This window comes from Ceratotherium simum, chromosome 29 (assembly GCF_057802395.1).
Source record: "Ceratotherium simum simum isolate JZ-2026a chromosome 29, ASM5780239v1, whole genome shotgun sequence".
Lineage (NCBI taxonomy): Eukaryota > Metazoa > Chordata > Mammalia > Perissodactyla > Rhinocerotidae > Ceratotherium > Ceratotherium simum.
Window position 1 is genome coordinate 9,193,009 of NC_141928.1, and position 21,548 is coordinate 9,214,556.

At 44.7% G+C, this 21,548-nt stretch overlaps 1 protein-coding gene across 1 annotated transcript in view; it reads right to left on the minus strand.

Annotated features, from left to right (window-relative positions):
• The window catches only part of GARNL3 (GTPase activating Rap/RanGAP domain like 3), a 152,347-nt gene that overhangs the window by 119,789 nt on the left and 11,010 nt on the right, over positions 1–21,548 (minus strand). The window contains exon 2 of the mRNA XM_087419035.1: positions 16,764–16,961. Within this exon, the coding sequence (XP_087275161.1) occupies positions 16,764–16,961 (198 nt within the window). The remainder of the gene's footprint in view (positions 1–16,763; positions 16,962–21,548) is intronic.

Below are 21,548 nucleotides of genomic sequence, written 5' to 3' on the forward strand. Positions count from 1 at the left end.
CTTTCATGTTAAATCTCTAAATATGGCCCAGGATGAGAGCAAAGATTTCCAGCTCCACATAGAGGCTAGAAAAATTGTCATTATATAAGTCAGGTTCCCGGAAAGCAGGACAGCGCCCTCCAAAGAGGCAAAGTTATGGAAACTGAATAAGGAAAAAAAGGAAGCTGAAACTCAATGATACAGGTCCTTACTCAATGGACCCAGAGATTAGTGACTGACCCTAGTGACTGGCTAGACCCCACTCATCAGGCCTCAGTCATTTCCAGCCCTGGTGCAAGAGTTAAAGCCAACAGCAAGAACAGGGGCTCTTCCTGGATCAGCAGAGAGAATTTGTGAGAAGCATTGGGCAGTTTTTCAGAAGCCTACCAACAGCAGAGTTCAATGTCAGAGCCCAGGACGATGCCTCAGGCCCCTTGATAAGCAGATAGTAATGGACCGATGGAAGGGATCCCCCTATTTGAGGGCAGAGAAGCTAAAAAACGTGCCAGACTACCGATCTAGGTTTGGAGGGAGCCCAGGCCCTCCTAACAACAGGAACTAGAATAGCTTGCTGTACATAAGGGACCAGTTGTCTCTCCTTCTGAAGACAAGTGACACAGAAAAGCAGAGATGAAATTATACATTAATCTATAATGATGAAATGGAAGAATTCTGTCCTCTTTTGGAGAGATTTAAGACACCAGGAAGTAGGAAGTAAGCAGGAAGATTTCTAGAGTGTAAGGGTCCCAGCAAATCAGGGCCCCCTGATTCCTGCTCCAGACAGCTCCCTGTGCCCCTATTGCATTTCTGGGGTTGCAGTACCATGTGTTCCTCACACCAGGATCTTAAGTCGACCATCCCTTAGCAACTTCCACCAACCATAAAGTGGTCAGACATGCCTGGATTTGCATTTCAGCTCCACTGTACACTAGCTCTGTGACCTCAGGCAAGTTAGGTACCCTCTCTGAGCCTGTTTCCTCAGCGGTAACATGGTTTTAAAAGAATATCTGTCTCCATGGGAAGATTAAAAGGTATCATAAGGTGTTTAGCACAACACATGACACATAGTAGCCACTAAATAAATGCTGGTTATTCTAACTGTCAGAGACCTTACCTGTCTTGGTCATCACCACGGCCCATGCGTCTTACGAGTGCCTGGTTCATGGCAGGGTGCTCAATAAATACTTGAGGAATAAATGATCATGAATAAATGATAACCTCTGCTCACCTCTGCTCTACTTGAACGCAGGTGGGTTCCTGCCCTCTTCTCCTTTCCCTCCTCCACCCCACCCCCACCTCCCATTAGACAGCCTGACATACCTTCAGGTCCGTTTGATGTTACCTTCACCATTATTCAGTCCCTTTTTTATTCTAATCCTCTTTTCTCTAACATTCTGGAATGCATTCCTCCTATAGTATTTACACATCCACTAAGTTTCTGACAAAGACACGTGCCCCCAGAACCTATCTGGTTCTCTACTGTGAATAAAGTCTATGGTAATTCCCTGCAAGGTTCCTTTTAATAATGACCTCTATCAGTGCCTGTGAAATTATCTCTCTAAATAAAAAACAGCAACCATACCAAATGCAGCGAGGATACAGAGCAACTGGACCACTCATACATTGCGGGTGGGAACGTAAAATGGTAGGCTAAGCCTCTTTGGAAACAGTTTGGTAGTGTCTTATAGAATTAAACATGCAGTTACCAAATGACCCAGCAATCGTACTCTTGGGTATTTATCCCAGAGAAATGAAAACGTATATTCACAAAAATCTGTACACAAATGTTCAAGGCAGCTTTCTTCACAATAGCCAAAAACTGGAAAAATCCTATAAGTCCTTGAAAGGATGAATGTTTGAACAAACTGCGGTACACCCATACCATGGAATATCACTCAGCAATGAAAAGGAACAAACTACTGATAGGTGCAACAACTTAGATAAAGCTCCAAGGAATTATGCTGAGTGAAATAAGCCAATCCTAAAGGGTGACATACTGCATGATTCCATTTATATAACATTCTTGAAATGACAAAACTATAGGGAGGTAGGAGTGGTTATAGATGGGTGACATGAGGGATCCTGTGGTGACGGAGCCATTCTGTATCCTGCCTGTGGTGGTGGATAAATGAACCTACACATGGGATAAAATTGCATGTAAAACTGGGGAAATCTAAGACCAGCGGATTGTATTCATCACAGTTTCCTGGCTGTGATCCTGTACCATAGTTATGCAAGATGTTTCCATTGGGTGACCCAGCTAGAGAGTACATAAGATCTGTGCTATTTCTTACAACTACATATGAATCTATGATTCTCTCAAAATAAAAACTGTATCTGAGTCGAAATTCTTTCACTGGTTCAATGAAGAGTTACAGAGCACCTGAGAGGTACCAGGTACTGGGCCAGGTGTTAAACCTGCAATGTGTGGTCTCTGCTCTCACAGCACTCACGGGGCAGTGGGAAGATATAAAGTACACAGGACTTCACGGGAACAAAAATATTGTGCAAGCAAAGCACATCTGTGCAGAGCAAACCTGGGACATCGTAAAAGAGCCTTTTTTTTACCCCCTTCATAAGCAGCATGTGCAATCTTCAGGTGCGGGTGCCACAGCAGAAGCCTGGGGGATCTGTCATGCTCTTCTCAGCTCAAGACCACCATCCAGGGGCCGGCCCAGTGGTGCAGTGGTTAAGTGCGCATGCTCCGCTTCAGTGGCCCGGGGTTCACAGGTTCGGATCCTGGGTGCGCACCGACACACTGCCTGTCAAGCCATGCTGTGGCTGCGTCCCATATAAAGTAGAGTAAGATGGGCATGGATGTTAGCCCAGGGCCAGTCTTCCTCAGAGAAAAAGAGGAGGATTGGCAATGGATGTTAGCTCAGAGCTAATCTTCCTCACAAAAAAAAAAAGATCCACCATCCAGAAATCTGGGAACCGCTACCTACAAAATGATTCCTGCAAAGTGTAATGTCTGCAAATCTGCCCTCTCCCTTCCCCACTCTTCAGTGACCTTGGCTTCTCCTTTCCTACAAGGTCAAGACTGGAGGGCTTCCCAGCTCAGAGTATAATTTGCCCACAGGAGACCTATGCACATCTGACCACAAAGTGTTAAACTTATTTAAGGAAAAAAAAATCAGCAGACAATGTATGTTGCTGCATACCTCCCTTGATCACCGCAGATTTTACTTCTTTGGGGAAATCTCGCTCAAGTCTGTCTGCCCAGGTTCTCAATGTGTCCCCACTGAGATTCACACGATCTGCCTCCAACGTAACCAGACCCTGAAGGGAGGCACGCTATCTAGAGTGGGTGCTTCTGAACAGTCCCTAGAACAGCAGCCAGAATCCTAGAGAACAGCCAGGTCATTCTGACCCTTGTTACTCAGTGTGGTCCTCGGACCTGAGCTGGTTAGAAATGCAGACTCTCAGGCCTCACCCCAGACCTAATGAAACAGAATCAGTATTTTAACAAGATCCCCCAAGGATTCATAAGCACACTGAAATTTGAGAAGCACTGATTCTAGACCTTGGTTCTCAAATCTACCTATATATCAGAATCACCTAAATTTTTTCTCTACAGTTAGGCACTGCATAATGACATTTTGGTCAATGATGGACTGCACATGCGATAGCGATCCCATAAGATTAGCACCCTTAGCCCAGGTGTGTAGTAGGCTATACCATCTAGGCTTGTGTAAGTACACTCTATGATGTTCGCACAACGACAAAATCGCCTAATGACGCACTTCTCAGAACGTATCCCCATCATTAAAGGATGCATGACTGTAACTTGCTTTATTAAGAAATATTTCAAGACAGAAAAACAAAGAATAATACAATGAACAGTATAGATAGACTTGAAATCTCTGTGTACCTCTCTGATCCCATTTTCATCTCTCCCTCCCCTGAAACAATCACTAAGTAATTTTGTTGATACTTCCTGCTCATATTTTTATATTTGTACTAACTAAATACTTATTCATAAACAATATACAGTATTATTTGGCATGTTTTAAAATTTTACACAAATAAATACCATACCGTGCATATCTTCCACAACTAACTTCTTTGGGTGAACAATTGGTTCTTGAGATTTGTACATGTTGATACCTTAGCTCTAATTCATTCATTCACACTGCTGTACAGTATCCTGTGCATCAATATCCCACCGTGCCTCCATTCTCCTATTGTTGGACATTTCAGTTGTTTCCAATTTGTAAACAATGCTGTAATGAACATCCTTTTACATCTCTCCTTGAATACAAGCGCAATTGTGTCCCTAGATTACATACTAGTGGAGTGGAATTGCTGGGTCATTTGCACATCTTTACTTTTTCTATATATTGCCAAATTTGCTTTCCAAAGTGAATATACCAATTTACTCTCCCATCAGCAGTGTATGAGTTTGATTTGCTCTACAATCCTAGCCAACACTTGGTAGAGCCAGAAATTGTTTTTTGCCAGTCTCAAGGATATGAAATGGCGTCTCCCTGTTATCCCTGATAACACAAAAGCTTGAACATTTTTTCCTATGCTTATCGGGCATTTGGGCTACCTTTTCTATGATTTGCCTATTCTAAATCCTTTGCCCACTCCCTTTTTGTAGGTTGTTGGTCTTTTTCTAATTGATCGGCAGGAATTATTTGTATATTCTGAATACCAATCCTTGTTTGGTTAACAAATTACAGGTGTCTTCTTCCAGACACTGGTTTTTCTTTTTTAACTTTGCTCCTGATATCTTTTATTGTGCAGAAATTTAAAAAGTCTAACATAGACATTTTCAATCTTTTCCTTTATGGTCCTTGTTTTTCAGACTTAAGAAATCCTTCACTACCACGATGTCACAAAGATGGTCTCCTATTATTCCCTGCAAAAATTTTAAAGTTCACTTAATATATTTTCACCTAAATATATAAATGCCCAGTTCCTATCCCAAACCTCCTTGATCAAAATCTTCAGGAGTGAGATCTAAGCACCTGTATTTTTAACCAAAATAGATTCCAAAGGTGATTCTGAGAAATGCTGACAGACCATCAACCCCTGGATGCCAATGGAAGGATCTCCTCTACAAAACCCCAGGAAACCCTCTCATCTCTGTCTCCTTCACTGGCTCCTCCTCGCTCTTTTTGTTCTCCAACTTTAAGAGCTCCCTAAGGTCTGTCCTTTGAAGGATTTATCCTCTCTTAGAGCATCAATGTTACTGACAAGTCTCCAGTTTACACCTCTGGGCTTAATTTATGCTCAGTTACCTTTCCTAATTCTCCCTGAACTGCCAGCAGATCACAACGGTTTTTCCAAAACTCATCCAATAACTTGGTTTCTCACTTCTGTCGGTGTGTTATTTTCACAGTCTCCAAGATATGGAATGACCTTCGACTTCTCCCTCTCTTTCAAGCTCTACAATCAATCATCGAATATCATCGTGATCATCTCCCATATTTAGCCAGCCCAGGCCCTCAGTCTCACAGGTCCTCATGTTTGATACCCAGATCCTACAATAGCCTAGTCCATCTTCCTGCCTCCTTATCATAGGATCTTAGGGTGGAAGGGACGTCCAGAGACTTCCAGGTCCAGAGACTTAAAGACCATCTGGCGTCTATCCTGTTCTCAGCGACTGTGTATTCTCTACCAGATACTTGAAATAGAGCTACCCAGTCTCTACTCACACACTATTAGTGATAGGAAGCACAGTATGCCCCAAAGCCCTCCATTCTTCCTGTTAAACAGTTTTTTTCTCTATTGAGTTGAAATCCATCACACTTTAATTTCCACCAGCTCGCCCTGCATCTTCACCCTTTCATTTTTTCTTCACTTCTTTCCCATCACTTACACACCCCCGGCCCCCTAACTGGTCTGGCCCACTCTCTCCCTCCTCAGGACTCTAGTCACACGGCCTTTGCCTTCTCCTTCAGCTTGCGGAGCTTCTTCTCATCTTAAGACCTGGAATATTCTCTCCAAACTCCTTCTTCTTCCTGGCCCACCCCCAACCCCCAGACTAGAAATTACAAAGAGGGTATTGGGTTAACATGTGCCTCTCCCACTAGAACATAAGCTTCACAATGGTAGGTCCCTGTTGGTTTTCTTCAGTGCAACATCCTTAGCACCTAACATAATACCTGGCACAGAGGTAGCTCTTAGTGGGGTTTTGTTGAACGATGAATGAATGAATGAATGAATGAAAGCCAGCCAGCCCTTTGGTGCCATTTAAAACAACTTAAGATCACTTCCACAGGAAAGCCCTTCAAATCTCTGAGGAGAGCCACCATGTCCCCTAGGGTTTTCCTTCTTTACAGGGGTCTTGGATTAACAGGGGAGCGTTCTCTACTTCGTAGGAACCTAGAGAAGGGGCAGGGCTCAGCCTGGAGAGACACCCCTCGTGCTCACAATTCCACTGTCGGCTGTTGCTGGAAGTGAGCTGCATTATACAGCATATTTGTCAAATTTGTTTTTGAATCAGACATAAAAATACTATAAATGTTGCCTCAGGTTAATCTCAAAAAATTCACTTCAGAGGTTAATACAATGCCAGTAATATGCACAAAGAAGATGCTATGAGAGCCATCACAAAGAACAAATTCTGACATCACTCACCAGCCATATGATGAAGCTTACGTTTCCTGTGTCTAGCGATCAGTGTCTTTCAATAAACAGGTAAAACAATTAAGTGTAACTGACTGACACTGTAACATTAAAAAGTAGATCAGGGCTGGCCCTGTGGCTTAGCGGTTAAGTGCACGCGCTCCGCTACTGGCGGCCCGGGTTTGGATCCTGGGCGCACACCAACGCACTGCTTCTCCGGCCATGCTGAGGCCACATCCCACATACAGCAACTAGAAAGATGTGCAGCTATGACATACAACTATCTACTGGGGCTTTGGGGGAAAAATAAATAAATAAAAAAAAAATTAAAAAAAAAAAAGTAGATCAGCTGCAAGTGCCAAACTCATCCAACCGTATACTTAAGAGTCTTACAATTTTTTTTTTTTGGTGAGGAAGATCAGCCCTGAGCTAACACCCATGCTAATCCTCCTCTTTTTGCTGAGGAAGACTGGCCCTGAGCTAACATCTATTGCCAATCCTCCTCCTTTTTTTCCCTTTTTCTCCCCAAAGCCCCAGTAGATAGTTGTATGTCATAGTTGCACATCCTTCTAGTTGCTGTATGTGGGACGTGGCCTCAGCATGGCCAGAGAAGCGGTACGTCAGTGTGCGCCCGGGATATGAACCTGGGTCGCCAATAGCAGAGCGTGCGCACCCAACCGCTAAGCCACGGGGCTGGCCCGAGTCTTACATTTTATTGCATGTAAATTATAGCTCAACAAAAAAATTCTAAAAAAAAAGTCATATAGAGAAAATAGAAAACTCTGAACCTCAACTTACATAAATTAATATCTATATGCATAGAGAAATTATATGTGCATAAGCGTTGCCTGATATTTACTTACCGCTGTGTAACCACCATTAACTCACCACCTGCCGTTAGGTAAGAAACAGCCCCTTCATGGGCCTCAGTTCCTACAACTGTAAAACTGGGCTTGATTAGTGAATTAATTCAACAAATACGGATAACTATGGTACCTTCATCACAGGGCAGTTGGATTTAATGAGAAAATGCATATGAAGTACTTAGCATGGTGTCTAGTTAGAGCACAATAAATATTTGAATAAATAGAAGCTGTGTATCCACACTTCTTATTAGGGGGGAAGATACATGCTATGCTTGAGTAACAATGCAAAGAAGAAAAAGTCTCTTTCTGGAAAGCTAGGGACAAGCTAGAATTTGCTGTAATCTAAAATTTTCTTACTTTGGGAACATAGCTGTTGGGGAAGAAAAACCTTTCCTCTACACTCTTATGTTCTGTAACTGAGACTTGCAAATTAAACTGGCAAAAGACAGATTAACAAGAGAAAAGGCATACAAATTTTATTTTTAATTTTACATGTATGGGGGCTCCAAAGAAAAGCAAACCCAAAGATGTAGTTAGACTCAGGGCCTTATATACCATTTTAACAAAGGGAGAAAAATTGTGGAGAAGCGAACAGACAAAAGAAAAGGGATTTTGGGCTTCTAGGGGTGGTGAATCATAGGAAGATAAATATATGAGGGAAACTAATGGTAGAAAAGGGTTATTTAGTAAAGTTTGTTTATGCAGACTCATCTTGGGCCTTCTCTGTCTCTGGTGATAAGGGTTGTTCTCCTCTTCTTGGTACAGGAGAAGGGAGGGGACACCTTTACAAAAGGGACCTTTATGACCTGCTTTTAGGCAGATAAGCAGGAGGGTGGAGAATTCTTCCTGTGTCTGCTTTTTCTCAATTGCCTTCAGCTCAAAATAATCCTTATGCTAAAGTGGCATATTTTGGCATGGCAAATTCTGATTCCCTCCACAGCCAATACCAATAGGTGAAAAATTCTTAGTCTCACACATGAAAATAAATACTTGTGGAACTGACATGAATTTTACCTTCAGATAATCTAGAGAGGGAGAAGGCCCAGCCTACTTTTATAAGGATCTCTGTCTTGTATTCTAATTTTCTGGACCAATTTAGATCCACTCCGTGCTTGTCTGTGCTCAGTTTTCCTCCAGGCACATTCAGACCACGTGGTGGAACAAGAGCAGCTTATTTTGTGCTTTTAAGCTCAAACCATATTTTTGAAAGATTTTCTGCACTGTTTACTTCACTAAGCTACTCTGATTCTGAGACAGGCTAAGAAAATGAGACTAAGAAACCAAGGGTGGGCCGGCCCCGTGGCTTAGCGGTTGGGTGCGCGCGCTCCACTACTGGAGGCCCAGGTTCGGATCCCGGGCGCTCACTGACGCGCGGCTTGTCCGGCCATGCTGAGGCCACGTCCCACATACAGCAACTAGAAGGATGTGCAGCTACGACAGACAACTATCTACTGGGGCTTTGGGGGGAAAAAAAGGAGGAGGATTGGCAATAGATGTTAGCTCAGGGCCGGTCTTCCTCAGCAAAAAGAGGAGGATTAGCATGGATGTTAGCTCAGGGCTGATCTTCCTCACAAAAAAAGAAAAAAAGAAACCAAGGGTGAGGTGAGGGAGAGTGGTGAGGGAGGGGAGAGACGTTCTTTACAGAAAGCAAAACAATAGATAAACCAAACTTACAGAAATATAGGAGGCAAAGCATTTTAATCAGGAACATTTATTACCACAGGAGATGACAAGAGAACAACCAGCCTACTTCTAAGACCAAGACGGGATTTCTAAAAATGAGTACTCGCTAAGGTGAATTTAGGGCACGGCAGCCTAAACTATTTCCTTTTGCTTCTTAAAAGCACTGATTAAAGAGAGTAATACTATCTAGTCACTATTTATAGCATGTCCTTACAGTGTTCTGTACTGTACTTTGAGATGAGGTGAGCACCAGAAATGGGTTGCCGGCCCTTGAGGACTATAAAATTCAAAAGAACGGAAAACTCCAATAGTCAAAGGAATACATTCTTAGTAAAGGCATAACCTCCTCGAGGAAAAATGATTGCTTTTAGCGGTGATTCCTCTAGCGGATGCTGAGCTCGACAGTAGGTAGGGCACATGCAGCTTCTGTTTCCAGAAAGGGGCCAGGATGTCCTGGCAGGGTGAGACCACAGTCCTCCGGGTTCTTAGATCACACGGAGGGAGCAGCAACACAATCTTTAACTCCACGTCATCCTTGAATGGGGAGATCCACCTGCCTCTCCCTCCATCCAGGCCACCTCCCTCCCTGGGGACCGCACTGCTCCTGTGCCTTCCGATGGTACCTCCACGCTAACAACTCCCCAAAACAAATCTCCAACGTGGATCTTTCTCTCCAACTGCAGACTCAGACTTCCCACTGCCGGACGTAGTTCCATGGACACTCTGGCAGCCCCCGAAACGTCACATGCCCCAGCCCACTCACTGCCACCCCTGAATTCACGTTAGCAGAACTGCCATCTGTTCCCTAGTCACTTAGGGTACAAAGCTCCAGGTCGTCTCCCACATCTTCTCTCATCCAACATCTAATCAGTCGCCAGGCCCTGTTCCTTCTCCCTGCACAGCGCTGCGTTTGAAAGGTGTATGTTTGTATCTGTGAATTTGTATTTCATTCTTTGAAGGGGTAACACACTCACTTGGTTCACAACTCACTGAGTCTAAAAGGCTGTCCAGGGGAAAGTCTCCCCTCTCCTGTCCCCTCAGCCCCTCATTTCCTCTCCCCACTGGCAATCTCGACTGTTGACTGCGTATCTCCCAGAGGTGTGGCATGCATTTACAAAGAAAGAGAAATGCATATTCCCTTTTCTGTTTTTCTTTTACACAAATGGTAGCATACTATACACAATTCTACTCCTTGTTTTTGTTATTTTTTCATTATTATCATTATTTTATTTTTGTTATTTAATATATCTTGGCGATCTTTCCAAATCAGTACCAAAACAGCTCCTGGATTCTTTGTTATGACCACACAGTATTCCACTGAGTAGATGTACCATATTTTATTGAACCAATTCCCTAGGTAAATGGTTTTCAATCTTTTGCCAGTGCTAATAAACTGCAATGCAGAGCCTTGTCTATGCCACTTTGCTCCTGAGGACGTGTGTAGAATTCCACAATGTCTTCCAGTCCCTCGCCCCTTCTCTCCTTTCTATTTCTCCCTTCTCTGCTTTAGCTCACAACTTCATTGCTGCAGAAGCCTCCTAGCTGGCATCTCTGCTCGATTACCCCTAACTTACACCCAACAATATTTAGTGAGCATGTTCTACGTGCCAGATACTCTCCCAGACAGGGAAGAACAAGAGGATAAAAACAAGCAAAACCAAACCAAACCCCTCCTAACCAGACCCACACAAATCCTCGCCTGCTTCACAATTGTTGGAGCTTTGGGAGTTTATCAATAAAGCAAACCACTCCCTTCTCTGCATTTGGAATTGGTTGAGAATTAGTGACAAGAGTCAGGCAAATGGAAATCAAAATATCAATTTCGTCACTGTCAGAGTTTCACGGGTAAACATGGTTCCCAATGGGCTTCCAGCCAAATGGGCTTCCTGCTACTTCCCCCCAAGTTTAGACCTTGGAACAGCCCACTTGTGGGAGATTCTGGCCTGGAGAGAGGCAGACACGTGCCTGGATGGTTCCGAGGGGAACTGCTGTCATGACTCTCTGGCTCCAACAGAGGAGACAGAGCAGATGGGCCTCCACAACTGTCTCTAGAAGATGCAGGTGTGTTTTTCCTGATGGAAACAGCAGAAGAGAGAATACACAAGCTCTGTGAACGACCAGATCCCAAAAGCAAGAGAGGAAAGGAGGAAGCAGACAAATTGTCCAACTTCTTTCCTCCGTGGAGTGGAGCAGAAGTTTCTTCATGGAAACACAAGCACAGGGGGATAGAATTTCCCCTAACAGTGAACCAAAAACTTGCTTTCCAGAACTGTGTTTTCAAATAAAGTGGCCCTTCACTCAGAAGCAAACTAAGTCTTTCGAGGCTTTTGGAAGCTAAAAATTAAATTAAATTAAAAATGTCTAAATACAAAATTGCCTAATATTTGTATAATGCCTTGATGACAAAGTCTTCCAAATACATGGCAATTTTCCTCAAAAGATCAAAAAGTAAACCACTGCTAATTCAGCCTAGTGAGAGAAATTAAGTCTGAATTATACTTTTTAAGAAATCCAACTTTTTGGTACTATGTATATTATAATTAATCACAGCAAGGATTCATAATGAAAAAGAATTAGCAGATTATTCAGAGGGGATTAAAAACTTTTCAAACTTTCTTCCTTCCCCTCCTGGCTGACATCCTTTTAAGGCAGAATGGCTCTGAATAACCATCTTTCTAATAGCTTTCCTTTGTTTTTTCCTAATGTATTGAGCTAAAATATCTCCGTGAAGAAATTTTACCTCAGTCAGGGTTTGTAATACCCCTGAAACAAAGTTAGGAATTAGGAGAAGTAGGGGCCAGTGCAGTGGCATAGTTAAGTTTGCACGCTCTGCTTCAGTGGCCCAGGAGTTCGCAGGTTCGAATCCCAGGCACGGACCGACACACTGCTCATCCAGTCGGGCTGTGGCAGTATCCCACATACAAAACAGAGGAAGATGGGCACAGATGTTAGCTCAGAGCCAATCTTCCTTAGCAAAAAGAGGAAGCTTGGCAACAGATGTTAGCTCAGGGCCAATCTTTCTCACAAAAAAAAAAAAAAGAAGAAGAATTAGGAGCAGTGAAGAACACAGAAAGACTGGCCATCTGCCTTCTGTCCTCCCTTCCCAACTGAAATTGCATCTCAAAGGTGCTCCATGGCTTCCAATCATCAAATTTAATTGCCAGATTTTATTTTTGACCTTCAAACTTTCTGTTAAATTCAACTCCTTAAGCCAGATCCCTGGCTCCCACCACTAGAGATTCTAATTAAATAGGTTCCATGATCTATATTTTTGAAAAAACCTCCTAAGTTACTTTGTCATCAGTCATAGAGCACTCCTCTTCTTCTTCAAACTCCTCCACTGGCTTCCATGACCCATTAGAATTCTGTTCTCCTACCTCCTGACCACTCCTTTTCTTCTCCAAGGCTGCTCTGCTCACCAGGACAAGCAGGAACTATCCTTCTGCCCCTGGTAACAGATACTGCCCCACAGAACCAGGGATGGATATGTGACCCAGACTGGGCAACTAGAGTCCGTCCCCAGGGTTCTTCTAACTGATGGGGAAGATTTTTCCTCTCAAGTTGCACAGCTGTAAGAATATACCCCCTGCTGCCTGAGATCACACTGCCTGCTACATGGTGGAAACTCATGGATAGTAGCAGACCATGAGGCCAACAGGCAGATAGAAGCAGGGCTAAGAGATGGGAGGTTGTGGGAGTAAGAGAAAAATGGACTGACTTGACAGCATTTGAGTACTTGGATCTAGCCATCCCTGAAGCCAGATCTGTCCCTTTCCTTAGCTCGGTTACATGAACCTACACGTTCTCCTTTTTGGCCTAAACTATTTGAGTTGGGTTTCTGCCACTTACAACCAACAAGCCCCTCCCTAGTCCATTTCTTCATTGGTTTCCTGGCCTCCTCACTGTACACAGCTGTGAAATTAACTTTTTAAAATCAGAGCTCAAACCATCACTCGCTTGTCTCAAAAACCATTCAGAGCCTCCTCACGTCCCAGGGATTAAGTACAACATATTTCACAATACGTCCCCCAATTTGACTTTCCAGATTTCCTACTACTTCACCACACAAGAGGCATACCAAGGTATGGCCATCTAGAATACCCTCCTCCCCCATCTCTGCCTACTAAAATCTACTCAAGAAAAAGAAAAGAAGGAAGAAAGGTCCTACTCCTTTTTCAAGGTCCATTTCACACTACTCTCTCTAAGAAGACATTCCTAAGTACCTCCTGCCCCCAAAGATGTAATTGTACTGCTCTTCAGCCCTGATGGCATTTATCTAATGATCTTTGTATTATTCTATCTTGGATTTCGTGATGTCTCATCTCAAAGCCCTCTTATTAACGGCAAGACCAACCACTCAGTTGCAAGAGTCAAACTCTGAAGGTCACTTCCTCACCCCACCACCCATACATTCACCAGGTCCACGCCAATCTTCCTCTTAAATATTTCTTAACTCAATTCCTGTCACTCATCAGAATACTTAATATCTCCTACTTGGCCACTCTAATAGGTCTCCCTGCCATCAGTCTTATCCTACTGCAATCTATTGCCCAATAAGCAATCTGATCACGCTGTGCCCCCATGTAGAGAGTCAAGACCAAACTTCTTAGCAGGATAGTTAAGGCCTCCCACTCCCCAACGACTTGGCTCTGTCTACCATCCCAAGCTCACTGCCCACCACTCCCCAAGGAGCACCAGCTGAACCAGACCGTTCACAGTTCCCTTAACACCCAGAGTACTTTAATGCTCGTCTTTGCACATATGGTCCCCTCAGTCTGGGAAGGCCTCCCCCCTCCCCCCACCTCTGCCTGGTAAGTTCTCATCCTTCAAGTATTCCCTCCACTGAGAAATCTTCTTGGACTGCCCTAGGTGACAGCACTTTCATAAGCCCCCACTTAATCTGGAAGGAGATGCTTTCTTTGCACCCCCAGTGCCTACACAAGGCCCAGCACAGCACTCAGGTGCTCAGTAAATTGGTTAGTAGATATCAGAAGCCTTTTCTGGCAGCGAATAGGTCTTTGTATTACCATGGTAGCTAGTACAAGGCCCAGCGCTGTGCTTGGTCAACTTTATTGGTGTCCAGTAGGGTACTGTTATATTCTTCACTCGAGGGTACCAATCCGCCCTGTGGCCCCGGACATCCCATCAACACTTCGCTCCTGACTGCACGCCCGAGCACACCGAGGTTAGGAGATGGGCACCGGGGCTAGACAGACCTAGGTTCAAATGCCTACTCCGTCACTTACAAGCTGTGTGTCCTGGACAAGTCTCTTAACCCTTCTGGACCTCAGCTTCCTTATCTGTAAAATGGAGCTAACAGTAGCTACCTCATCGGGTTTTTTGTGAAGACTAAATGAGAAATGAGTTTAGGATATTTGCGCAAGTGCCTGGTAATCAATAAACATTTGTTGAATGGATGAGTTAATGAATGAGCGGCCCACGGAATGGCAGCGGTTCTTAAGACGCATCTATCTTTCCCGTTTTCCACAGAACCTGATGTCTTGCTCCCGGCAGACTCAGTTCCAAGTCCGGACCCTGACGCCCCCCAGTCTGGGGTGCAGCCCTTGGTGCGACCCCGCCCGCCACATTCTCACAGGGCATAGCTAAGCCCCGCGGCCGCCAATCACCAGGGCCGGGTCCTACTCTTGACAGAATTTTTCGCCAATAAGACTCGGAAGGTACCACCCCGGGCTGCTTCCCTGCGTCTCATAGGCTGAACCGCAGTCCTGCCCGCCCCTTTGATCGCGTCATCCGCGCGGTGCACTGTGGGGCTTGTAGTCTAGAAAAGAGGCGGCGCTGAGCTGGATCACTGTGAAGACTGGAACTTCGGCCTGACGCTCCGGAGGAAGGAGGAGCGGTCCTTCTTCCCACCCCACCTTTGGAGATGAAGTCCTGGCTTCCCTGTCCTCCCTTGGAGCGCCCCTGGCTGGTTACCAGCGGCCTCCAAGAAACAGGAGCATCTCGCTCAGATAATTCGGTATTCACTGAAATTTTAGATTTCAGTTTCAGATCAAGGAGACATTCACTTCTCATATTCTCATAAATGGCCCCTTAGAACTATTTATGGAAGGTATGGTGGTAGCTCTGAAAAGCCAACGGTGACTCCAGGCTTCCCCTAGTTTCCCTGAAGAATCCACTACAGAACGAGCAATCATGAATTTATCTACGTGAACCTTGTATGTTTTAAACTGCGTTATCTCTTAAGATCATGAAAGCTACCAGTGGCTCCCCATTGCCTCAGATATAAAGTTCCTAGCCCTTAGCTAGGCATGTAAGGTGCTTCATAACTATTTTGTATTTATTTATGTGTGGTTATGTTGTTAAAAGCAGTGTTTCTCAACCCTGGCTGCACATGAGAATCACCTGGGGAGCTTTATAAACTACTGGTATGTGGGTCCCACCCTAGACTTCAGAACCTTGGGGGGATGGTGCAGGCGTCCATATGTTTTTACAGCTCCTGGGGTGATTCTCATGTGCAGCCAGGGTTGAGAACCATCGTTTAACACCTATCCAGATTGCTGGAACATACTTTCATGGATCCAGGCCTTTGCTCTGCAGTTTCCTCTATTTAAAGTGGCCTTCTTCCCCTTCTCCTGCCTAAACTCAACTGTTACCCTTTTCCTCCCTGTCCCGGCAGATTACTTCCTCCCATAGCACTTTATACATGCTTTTTTCCAGCAGCACTGGAGTTATCTGGTTACTTGTCTGCCTGCCTGGAAAGGCTGCATTCTTCGAGTGCAAGCTCCCTGAAGAGCCCTCTTGCACCCACTCCAGAGCCACTGAATCAGAATCTCTGGGATGGGCCTCAGGCATAAGTTGTTTCTTAAGCCCCACAGGTGATTCTGGTCCATGCCCTTGGCTAGGAATTAGCTTCACAAAAGCACTAGGTACAGTAAGCATCGATAAATATTTGTTGCATTGAATTGATGAAGCATCTCGTTTGTTTTGAAGTCAATCATATTGTTGCACCTAGTTGCCTCTGGAGAGCTAAGCACCCTTGTCTTGTAGTATCTTCTTCATTCATTTACTTATTCATTCATTCAACAAATATTGTACACCATAACAAAGCCCTGGGGATTCAGCATAAACTGGAAAACATAGTTACTACCCTATGGGACTTAGAATCTATTAATATATTAGTTATAGTATAGTTATTATTATCACTTCTTCGGAATAATATTGGGGTTTTTTTCTCTTCTAGATACTATCTGATATTAAAGGGTAAGTAGATGTCTTATTCTCTTCTATCCCCAGTGTGTTCCTGGCACATAGAAGGCATTCTGTAAATGTTTATTGAATCAAGGCAACACATTTCAGAGCATTTATCACAATTTGTTAGTATTTATTTGTGTGATTATTTCATTCATGGCTATCTGTCCCATGAGCTGTAGATTCTCTGAAGACAGGACCTGAATCTACTTTGCTCACCATGCCTGCCACAGGGCCTGGCCAGAGTAGGTGCTCAATGAATACTGCTAAGTAACTAAATAAATACATGAATAAGACATTATTAAGAACAGAAATGAAATCTCCCAACCAAATATCCACTCCCTTCTCCCTCCCTATTCTCCCCCCAAAGGTAATTTTCTTCCTGAGCATTAGGGATTCCAAGTTAGAGTAAGCACAAGCCCAAACAGGGTGCTGCTTTTGCTTACTTACAGGTTGACCTGGGACTCTACTTCAGGGTGTTGTGTCGGCCACGTCTGAAGGGGCTGGATGCCAAAGGAGAGAGATGACTTTGCTTTCCACAGAAGGGTCTGTGCCATCTGACTCCCACAAGACCCCTTCGTCAGCGGATCCATCAGTGGGCCTGAAGGCTGAAGTGCTGTACTGAGGCAGAAGGAGTTGGGAAAGGCACTGAGAACAGAGAAGAAGGACGGCAGGCCAATCACTGGCCTATTCCGGCACTCTGCCCAGAGGCCAGCCCCGTTAGTAAGTTAGGAGGGCGAAGCCAAGGCACTCCCGAGACCCAGGGGCCCCTGCGAGGCTGCACCACGCCCTTACTGCACGAAGTGTTGCCCGTGCATGCTCCAGGAGAGGAAGGCGTCATGCCCCTGGAACTGTCCAAATCCCGTCACATCCCTCAGCAGTGAGTGAAGACACCCACACTGTCAAGTCAGTGGGATCTAAGGCAGAGGGAGGGCAGTGAGCATTTAAACCATCACAAGCTTATTCAGAAAAAGGCAACATTCATTCAGTAAGGACAAGCTATGTCTAGAGTGCTGGTAGAAAATAACTAGTGGTGGGACCTCATGGCCCTCACTGTGTTAGTCCAGGAGGGCTTGGTTTATCTCCTAATGTCCAATTAAAATATCTAAGAAAAGCCATAGAAAGGGCCTACTGTAGACAGAAAGGACCAAACCCACATTTCCAGAGTCTGTAATGGCATAGACTAAATAAGCAGTAAACGCTTGCTGAATTAATACATGGATTGTTCATGAGAATAAGTTGAGAAATGCACTCCTAAACCTGCCTGCTCCTTTCTCTGATGACACAATGAGGAAGGTGGGAATGGTGGCTCTGGGATGAAGGAGCTGCTCTGTTAGGCATCCCTGCTCCTTCTGATCGGAATTATTTTCTGAGCCAATTAGCCGTATTCTTCACTCACCTCTACCTCAAATGACAGACAAATGAGCAAACAAAACCCAATGACTTGGAAATGGAAAAATAAAAATAAAAAGCAATCTTAGATAATCTTTTGGTCAAAAGGGACTCTTTGTAATGTCTTCTTAATAAAGAGTGTGACAAGGCAAAAGACAAAAGGCCTGGTGCTTCGGGGCAGTATCATTAACCGCCATCCCGCTGCACGGGTGGACGCCGAGAGAAGCGACTCCATCCAGGCTGGGGTCTGGAACCAGACAGACACGGCCCTCTCCCAAGCTGCTGCAGCAGGACCAGTCAGGCTGCAGGCATGTTAAAAAAAAAAACAAGGTCACTCTTGCCAGGTCCTCCTGGCATTCGCCTATATAAGTGATGACCCCGCTCCCCTCATCACCTTTCCTGGGCCTGAGAAGCCGCATGCTGCATACCTGGCCCAGACTTCCAGGTAATCTTACCCAAGGCTGGCTTCAGGCCACTTATCTGGGCAGCAACCAGACAGACATGAAAGGCTCAACCTTCCACATACGGCACATGACAGGGAGCCGAGGTTCTGGTATGTTATCAGCTGTTCTTCACTCAGTGGAACCCGGTGTCACTAGGGTTTCTGGCTGCCTTAGCAATAAACAAACAAGTAAACAACAAAGCAGGGCTTTTGGATGAGAGACATATTTCCTTCGGAACCCCTGAGATTTTTTTTAAATGATGAAAATAATACTCGTCTACAAAAGATTTATTAAGAAAGTGCTCCTTTCTTAATCGTGCAAGTAAAAAAAAAAAACGTTCTCCTAAAAGAAATCAATAAGAGAGTAGAGAAAGCAGGACAGGGAAGCGAGGTTTCATTTTCAGGCAAAGTCCTGGGAAAGGACAGCTTCAACCTGAGTGAAGCCAGGCTGTGCAATGTGGTGGCAGCTCGCCGTATGAGACGACTGAGCAACTGAAATGTGGGCAAAGGGAGATGTGTAAGTGTAAATACACACCGGACTTCGAGGACTTAGTACCACTAAAAAAGAATGCAGAACATCTCATTAATTATTTTTATGTTGATTACATGTTGACGATAAAATACATTAAAGTTTAGTTTAATGTGGCTACTAGAAAGTGTACAATCACATATGTCGCTTGCTTTATATTTTGGACAGTGCCGCTGGAGGTAGATTATGCTCAGAGTTGTCCCACTTGAGACAAGGAGCTGAGGGCCCCGGGGTGGGGGTGGGGGACGTGAACTCCCAGGTACTTGGAGCTCTCTGCACCTGGGGGCAAAGCAGGGCAGCCCACCTAAGAGGAGTCGTTGCCAGAGTGGGTGTTGCAGCCAAGTGCTGAAGAGGGGAGGGGGGAGGAACCCAGAAATGGTGAGGGGATCTGAGGGTGTCCACGCCATTCCCACCTTCGCTCCCTCTCCTCTTCCAGGTAACAGTTTGGTGCCGTTCCTGCCACTCCTTTCTCTCTGTGTCTGCAAACCTTAATGTGACATTTGCACGCAGACTACACAACGTCCTGAGACTTGCTTTCTACCTAAACAGTCTTGGACATCTTTCTACATCAGTAAATACAGGGACATCCTTAATATGGATATTACAGAATGAGAGAACCTTGTATGTTGCTTACATTCTATCTTTTAGTTTATTTTAATCTTTAAAAACTAAGATTATTTAGTTGTCTTAGCACGTTATTTTCTAGCCCTTTAATCTTTAAGATTTTGTTAAAAACGTTTAAATGCTAGTTCTTTTCAACCTTTCCCACCATTTAATTTTATCTTTTTGCCATAATTTTACCCTTAGAGTTTCTGAGTTCTTTTTTTAATACTTTCATCTAATTCTTTAGCTTCATTTTCTCACTGTTCAGTTCTGGCTCATCACTGTTAATTTTAATCCTTTTACTCATTTCTGTTATCTTTTCTAGTCTTAACTTTCTAATTTAAAAGATGTACGTCCCTCTTAATCTTCTGACATATTTTATCTTTGTCTCACCATTTAAAATAGTTAGCAGTTGAAGAACTTCTTGGAAAGATGGCAGAGTTAAGTGCTCATTTGCATAACTCCTTGGAACCCATGGAAATAAGTAAAAATAGCCCAATGTACAGAAGAAAACTTAATGAAACAAGAGAATGGCCAAACTCCATGCTGTAACTCTGAAGGTCTGCTGTATACAATGAAAGGTGGACAAATTGAAAGAGAACATTGAGTTCTACCCATCTCATGTAATGTGAGGGAAGGAGCAAGAACATTCTAGAGGCCTGACAATGCCCAGTTTGGAGGGAGGAGGACTGGAAGCCTGGGCAGGACTGGGCAGAAGCAGTTTCTTCTTCTTTTTTTTTTTTTTACTGCCCCAGCTTTCTAATAAGGGGTGGCCTAACCTGAGGAAAGGCTGAAGGAGAGAAGGAAAAGTATATCTTAGGAGCCATTTGAACTTCTTGAAAGATAGTAACCAAAAGTACATATGAACCCACCAAAAGAAGGCCCATGAGTCATGGGAAATCACACCAACCCAGGCCCTCTTTGGAGGGCCTGTTTGCCCTGAAGGCAGAGGGGAGCTGAAAATTCAAGGGAAGTCCTGCCATGGGGTCACATATACACAGGCAGAGGGGACTCTGCAAACGGGAGGGCAAGCATGGGGAGACAGTAAAAACAGATGACATGTTCCCACTGCCTCTGTACCCTTCCCACTCCCCAAGAAGCATCAAGGCCAGCCGTCCAGTGCAAGCGCTGACAGAGAAGATTCACCACTGCTCAGATAAACAGGGAAGGGAGTCAAGGCAGATCCACCCATATATTAATAGGTCAACACAGCCCCAGACAGAACTGCTTCTATTCAAAGATGAACATGCGGAACACACTAGCACAGGACCTATGAAAAACCTATGCAAAAGGCAGTTGAAGAGTCTAGTCCGGAAGATTTTTAACCAGGATCTGATGAAAAATATAATGCTTTGTTTTCTCAAGAAAATGGGAGAACAAGGACTCTCTGGAAATGAAAGATCAAATAATACAATAGACAGACTTCACAAGGCTCGAGGATAAAACTCCCAGAATATGGCAGGAAGAGGCTGATTCAGAGCATGGAGGTGCTTTCCAGGAGGTGAGTGGGCCTGCAGGAGAGGAATGAGGGTGTCCGAGAGCGAGTCTCCTGTGCAGGGTGCTTTAGTATGAGTGTGGGTTTTTACTGGACTCAGGACGGCCCTCAGAAGCACACAGTTCTCAATTTTCTCCTCTTATGTTGTGACTCCCAAGCCCTCAGTGTGCCTTGGGTGTTAACACTGTGAGTCTAAAGGGACGGGAGTAAAGAGCAATGTGGCCTGCTTCACAGCCCTCTGCTGATGGCCACGAGGAAGCAACAGCAGTCACTGAGAACGCATCTAGGAGCTCCCGACGGCACCAGCAGCCGCAGTGGCCATGGCCGGTCTGCTGAGGCCACTGACGCAGCCAGAAACAGACCACGGGAGAACACAACCATGGCACAAGTGCTGTCTCAGATGCCGGTAGGTAACCCCTGCATGCAGCACAATGGCATAAAAGGCAACAGGTCTCAGTGCTGGCTCCTTCAACCTGGCCGATATCACCCTCGGTGCAGGCTGCACTGATCACTGAGGAACATGGAAACTTCTGGGAGCCACACCCACTCCCGTCCGTTCTTGATCTTGTACATTACTCCTTGCTCTGATTGTTGGCTGAAAACAACCTTAAACCAAGCACAAATCATTCTTCCCTATCTTCAAACCAACATCAGCTTTTGGCGTCTGAGCTGGCTCAGGAGCCAAGGGAGCAGTGGCCCCCTGCAGAGCTGGGCACAGCCGGAAGATACACTCCCTCTGTCCCCAAATCTAAACTAATCTAAACTGCCCCCTCC